The sequence below is a fragment of the Galeopterus variegatus genome, unplaced genomic scaffold, assembly GCF_000696425.1.
Source record: "Galeopterus variegatus unplaced genomic scaffold, G_variegatus-3.0.2 Scaffold54, whole genome shotgun sequence".
NCBI classification, from domain to species: Eukaryota; Metazoa; Chordata; class Mammalia; order Dermoptera; family Cynocephalidae; genus Galeopterus; species Galeopterus variegatus.
In genome coordinates, this window is record NW_007726165.1 from 686,472 (window position 1) to 693,206 (window position 6,735).

The window sequence follows — 6,735 nt, forward strand, 5'->3', positions numbered from 1 at the left end:
AAGCAGCTGCCTCTCTACTTCTTCCAGTTTCCAGGCCTGGTCGGGTCTGGTCCCCAAATGCCACAGCAACCCATGCAAAAGTACAAATAAGCTCATTTTAAAACCAGCTTTGCCGGCCAGTGGCTCAGTGGTTAGAGAGTGGTACTGATAACACCAAGGTGCAGGGTTTGATCCCTGTACCAGCCAGCAAAAAAAATAAAATACATTCAACTTTTCATCTTCTTCTTTTTTTTTTTTTCCTTTTTGTCTTTTTTCGTGACCGGCAACAGATCGCAACCCTCAGTGTTGCCCCCGTACCGGACCGGGACCGGCAACGGGATCGCAACCCTCGGTGTTGTGCCCGCACCTCGCTCAGCCAGTGAGCGGGAACCGGTCTGTATGTGGGATCCGAACCCTCGGCGGGAGCGCCGCCACACTCCCAAGCGGTGCACTGTAGCAGTGCGCCACCGGGCCGACCCCAACTTTTCATCTTCTTAATGGGCAAATTACCCTTCCAAATGCATTTCCTTTATGACTTTTGTTCCTTTCTTGGCCCTTGTATTGTGCAGCCACTTCCCTTATCACACTCACCTGGTATAATGGCAGCCTAGTTGGCCTTGGCCCCTATTTTAATGTCACTACTCAGGATCCAGCCCTACTTTTCCAAAGACTCTTGTTGCCTGACGCTGGATCATCCTTACGAGTGGCTGCAGAAGAGCACCTGTCCCCAGTTTGCAGTGGTATCAAGGGAATGACAGAACCGTCCGAGGCCTCATTCTTGAAAGTGTGGTCTCGAACCAACAGCACCTTGTTTGGGGATGTGTCAGAAATGCAGAATCTCAGGCCAGCCTCAAACCAATGGAATCAGAACCTGCATTTCAACAAGACCTCTAGGCCATACAAGTGGATGTTGAGTTTGAGAAGCTCTGGACTCAGGCATGCACATCATTTGTCTTTAGTTCAAAGACTGGTGGCAAACTTCTTTCAGGCTCAGCTCTGGAGTCTGGGGTCACACTCAGATACTAGAATGAACAGGTTGATTTAATTCCAGCCTGGAAGTTAGTTTTGCTCTGAACACAGCTTGGTTTCCTGCCACCTGTCAAAAGGTGGTCACTTGGGGCGTGGGATAAGAGAACAGGCAGTGCCGGTGGGTAAATAGCTAACTGGGATATAAGTGCCTGATCCCCCTCCTCCACCCCACCTTCCGGCTCCTGTGTTTCTTTGTATCCTTCTCTGCCTAGGCAAGAAACTCTTTGAGACAGAGGCCATGACCTGTTCATCTTTGTGTCTCAGTCCTTTGTCTCCATCTGTTCATCTTTGTCTCCAGTCATGGGGCCTGGAGAATAATAATAGTTCTTTATAATGCAAATAAATGAATGGGACTGAGAGTCCCACTTCTCTAGGAGGGAAACACATATATAATATCCAGTTTCTGTTTTTGTAATGCTTGTTAAAATGGGGAAATGATCTGGGATGTTCTTATCCAGGTACCAGAGGCTGGGGGATGCTTCTTGGGCATGTTTCTGACCGGAGACCCATAACTGACCTTTCTGCCAAATGAAACTTCAGCTATACTTAAGGCAAGTTAATGAAAAGTGGAAAAGGGGGTTGAATGTAGGAAGAACCCATCTCACTGACTCAGTTTAACTGTCACCACTTAATCATTTCCAGTAGCAATTGAAGTTTCAATGCAAATCCCCCCAAGCACCCAGCCTTCGGCATTTCCAGGCCACAGTGGAAGGTCTTCAAATTTCTCACGCTAGAGTTCATTCCCTCTTCAGTGAAAATCCCTTCCTCCTGGAAGGGACTTGGAACACGTGGCCTGTACAGGAAGTTTATCCTGGTGGATGAGACAGGCAGAAGGAATTAGGGAACTAAATTCAAGGAAGTCGCTGACGTGACTTTACCTCCCCCTCGTGAGGCTTCCCTCTTTCCCAAGGCTCCCTTCCTTCTACCTGTCCTGACACGACATTTAGCTTCTTGAAGAAAATCAAAATGTGTAAAAAAAGGCTCAGTCTGCTGAAGTGTTTTTTTTTTTTAACTTTTGTTCTTGTTTGCTTAGACATTTGAAGAAGACTTTCTACAGATTAGAATGTTTCTGTCCAGTCTGCTGAAGTGTTTTTTTTTTTTAACTTTTGTTCTTGTTTGCTTAGACATTTGAAGAAGACTTTCTACAGATTAGAATGTTTCTGTCCAGTCTGCTGAAGTGTTTTTTTTTTTTAACTTTTGTTCTTGTTTGCTTAGACATTTGAAGAAGACTTTCTACAGATTAGAATGTTTCTGTCCTAAAATTTTCCTTAGGGAAATCCAGGCTCCAGCCAACCAACTTACTGGCAAGAAGGAAACAAAATGGGTTAAAATAAAAAGAAAAGAAAAGGAGATGGAGAAATAGGAGGAACTGAAAAGTAAGGAACTGAGACAGACTTCAGTTTTTACCTGGGCTCAGCTACCTTGAGATTTATGCAGACGATGGAACCCACCCTGAGGGCTGGGGTCTTAAAGAGAAGAAAAACTGGAGCCCAGAAAGGAGGGATACTGGGTCCAAACGGGTCAGAAGAGGTCCTTCCCTGCCATGACCATGGAAGGTGACACTTCTACACCAGAGGTGGTCACTAAGGAGGCTGAGGAGGGTGGGCCAAACCCCTTTGTCCCATTTCTCCAACCTTCTAGCACAGAACCAGAGAGCGTATGGGTGAAGAGGCTCAAATTCAACACCATTATAGGGGGAAGAGTCACGTTTGACTGAGTAGGAAGCACTAAGGGCACCACTTCAAAACTGGGGAGCCAAGTTTCCAACCTTTGTTCTCTCGGGTATGAGGGTGTGGATCTCTCTCCCACTCCCCTCTGACCTCTTCCACTTAGCTGGGAGAGCTGACCCCACTTGGCATTCACATGTGAGATCATTTAACACCTGCTCTGGGAGGGACAAGGACTTTCAGTGAGAGCTTAGGGCAATTTGACAAAGAATAAGACAAGCAGAGGGGCCACCAGGTACCTGGCTCCACATGAACTGAGGCTACAGGAATGAAGCAGAGCTGGCTTCAACCAATCGGGAGAAATGCTCTTTATATATGGAAGACCCACTAGGTGTTGGCTCCTTTTTGGTCTGAGAAGAAAGTGACCATCATATTCATTTGACTTTGACATCATTTGTAGATCTTAGAAGTAAGGCAAAGTACATGAGTTATATTGATACCCGACTCTGCATTTTATAGAATGCCATACACCTTACTCCTTTCTACCTAGGCAAGAGCTATGCTTTGGAGATGAAAACATCGACACAGTGCATCTAAACCTGTTTCACAAATTACTGATTTCTTGTGAATTCTGCTTCTATAGAACCATTCAGTAGAATCAGTAGACTGATTGAGCTGATACAGTAACAATATAGGTAGACTTGGAAATGGAACGCATTTTAAAGATGTTTAACCACCTGAAAACAAGAGGTAACCACCTCCCTCTCCTGCAAGGCGACATTCTCTCTAGTTTCTTCCCATGTGAAATAAAGGAAGTTGTGTAACAGCTTGTATTTTTCTTTAGAACGGTGTGCCTGGCACTCTGCTATGCTTTTTACGTGGATTGTCTTGTGCAATTTCCACAACAGCTCAGTAAGCAAATGAGAAAGCCAAGGCTTGGAGGGGAGTACCTGCTAACAAATGTCAGTGCAGTCTCATTTCTGAGCCCATATCCTTAGGAGCTTCCAGTACTATAGGTGAGATCTTTCCCAGCTTTATAAAATATGGATTCAGCATATTCCTTTGGCCAAACAATTTCCTAAAGTGGAAGTTAGGGTCCTGGAACAGCTTCAATTGGGGGGATGAAAGAGAATGACAATGGAGAACTTTCCAGCCACAGGCTTGCTGTCACCCTAAGCCTAAGACTGGCATTTCCTATTACTCTTGCAACAGACTCCCACCCACACACTGGGCCCAGGGGCTGCCTGCAAAGCTTTGCTGAGAGGCTGCCTGTGTGGTGTGAGAAGCTGCTCTCTAAAAGGGTTCCACGGCTGGCTGTGCGAAGTGCTCCCCCGCAACTCTTCACCTCCACCTGACGATGAGATAACTCTCAACCGGAGTCCCACAGCAGCCCAAAGAAAACCATCAGGGTAACTCTGTTTGTAAAAATCTGTTTAATAAATATACATCTTAGAAGTACCAAAATAATTACCAACAAAATACACTATGTACACAATTTACAGGAGGGTAACACAAACCTTGACATATGGTAACTTTTAACCCCACATTACTGAAAGGTCAAACAACACACCTGGCTGTTACATGTCACAGGATACAGCTGGGGTCTGCCACTAAATCCAAGGTGGTTCAATCAAAAAGCACAATAAATAAAATATGGTCCTTTCATCGAATTTTGGATAATCTTCTCCAAAAAACCCACAAAGGTGAAGTTGAAAAGAGGTTTTCTTCGAATTCCAATGATCTTTCTTGTCTCCCACAAAGTTCACAAAAATAAAGAAAATGGGGGCTGAGCCACCACAGTAAAATGTTTCCGGCCAGGCAGTGTGCAGTGTGGTGATAAGGATACCCTTCGAATTTTTTTCTTTTTTCTTTTTTTAAAAAAATAAAACTCTCTTTTTGTACAAATATACAAGTCCATGTTCTTTTAGACTCTTTCTGCTCATAATGTCAGGCGCCGGCCTCCAAACACACAGTCATCATAGGGCAGCTAAAAACAAGAGGAATAAAAGCATGTTAGAGTTCTAGAGCTTTGCCAAGGATGCTGGGATGATGGGGAGGGCTGCTACTGGAAATAACAAGTGTTCTTGGGCTCCATTCTCCATAATCCAAATATAATGAACTTTGCAGGCTGAAGGAATTTCCCCTTAATGCTCCTCTCTTAAAAAAGGGTATGATATTAAAAAAAATAAAAATAAAAAGGCACACTCTTGGAACACTGGTTATTGTGCACTAAAGTGTGAGACCCCTATAATAAAGAGTAGCTCCAGGGCCTGGGGGGGTGGAGGGAGAACGGCCACTCTCATTTCTTTTTGCAGAGTGTTGTGCTCGAGACTCACCTCGTCCTCTGTGAACTCTGACTCGGTGTCGTAGCTCTCCTCATCTTCACTCTCTGGCAGCATCTGAAGGTTTTCTAGGGTCAGCTGGCCCAGCTGCTGCTGTATCCGGGTGCTTGGGCGGCCCCAGGTGAGCTGGTATGGGGAGTATCCCTGGTAGGTAACTCTGTTGACATCAGCTCCACACTTCAACAAGAGTGACACCAGGTCAGGATTCTGCAGGTCCACTGCGAGGTGAAGGGCAGTCCGGCCATTACAGGGCTCCTGAAACCAAAAGGAATTTGAGATCCTGTGGCTGACTTTGGAATTTCTGCTTGCAACAAGAGCTTGTGAAGTGTTGTTGAGGAGGGGCTGGGCTCACTCCATCCGGAGGCATGAAGCACTCACCTGAGCATTGACATCAGCTCCCAGGGACACCAAAAGCTCCACTATGCCAAGGTAGCCATGGATAGAGGCTAAGTGCAGACATGTGTGGCCTACAAGAACAAAAGGAAAAAAGTACAACCAATTGTTTTAACGTTCACACCTAAAGCCCACCTTTCACCTCCTCTTATGGGACACATGGTCATGTCTTCTGAATTTTAGGAACCTGGAATCTGGGTTCTAAATGAACTTTATAAAGGCATCAAATAGGCATTTTGCATAAATATTTTCTCAACCTTTCACATACGGGGAGTTTAAACTCTTGTCTAGACTCCTTAAGTTGGCCCACCTCCCTCTTCTCCATGTCACCCACCCTTTGATGGGGTGGGGCAGGGCAGGTAGACATACCATTGTAGTTGGTGGCCTGCAGGATGGAGTGGAGGTGCTGGGTGGTGCAGGTCTGTGTCAGGACTCCCACACTGGCCAGGCAGCCCTGCTCACAGGCAAGATGTAGGGGGGTATTTCCTCGAAAGTCTCGGAGCTCAGGATCACAGCCAGCTTCCAGAAGTGCCTCAGCAATTTCTGGCTGGTTGGTGATCACAGCCAAGTGGAGTGGAGTCTACAAACGAAAGAGAGAACAGAAAGAGGATAAATCATGGACCAAACCCATGACCTGAGTTCCCCTGAACCCCAGACATCTCTTGGTGGGGGTGCTGCTCCTCCCAGACAGGTACAGGGAGCCAGGTAAACACCCCAGTGGTCATAAAGACCTCACCAAATCAACAGAATTTTCTTTACTCTCTAGGATGTCGTTGAATTTGAATGTAAAAGGCCAATGACCGGTGACTATTAATTCATAAAGGATCTGGTGGCAACTGTGCTGTAACCAGCTCCATCACTGGGTCAGAGAGAGCACGGGACTGGGGAAGAGTCGCACCTGCTGCAGGTTGTTCTGGAAGTTGAGGAAGGCTAGGTCTCCCTTCACCTGGCGGATCACTTCCATGGTCAGTGCCTTCTCCTCATGGATGATGGCCAAGTGCAGGAATCTGAGGGGAAGAGAGGGAAAAACCCCCAGGGCTGGTGAGTGCACTGCGTGGGGCCCAGGGAGGCGCGGGCTGCGGGGGATTGCGCAAGGCCGGGGTTTCTGGAGGCCGAGGCCGCGGTGTTTTCCGCGAGGTTATTATGAGCTGAGTGTTCCTGGCAGGCGCCCAGGGACTTTCCGGGCCCCCCTCCCCGGCGGGCGCCGGCCAGACCGCCCCGCCCTCCCGCCGGGTCGGAACGCCCTGTACTTCCCCCCCCGGCCGCGCGGCGCCCGCCAGCGGGCCAGAAACTCCCGCCCCGCCTTATGCAACCCGGGACTTCGT

The 6,735-nt window shown here is 47.3% G+C and overlaps 1 protein-coding gene across 1 annotated transcript in view; it reads right to left on the minus strand.

Annotated features, from left to right (window-relative positions):
• Positions 1-4,089: 4,089 nt before the first annotated feature.
• The window catches only part of NFKBIA (nuclear factor of kappa light polypeptide gene enhancer in B-cells inhibitor, alpha), a 3,349-nt gene continuing 703 nt past the window's right edge, over positions 4,090-6,735 (minus strand). The window contains 6 exon segments of the mRNA XM_008573887.1: positions 4,090-4,662; positions 5,012-5,272; positions 5,396-5,484; positions 5,780-5,990; positions 6,309-6,419; positions 6,421-6,558. Coding sequence (XP_008572109.1) covers positions 4,615-4,662; positions 5,012-5,272; positions 5,396-5,484; positions 5,780-5,990; positions 6,309-6,419; positions 6,421-6,558 — 858 coding nt within the window. The 3' untranslated portion in view covers positions 4,090-4,614.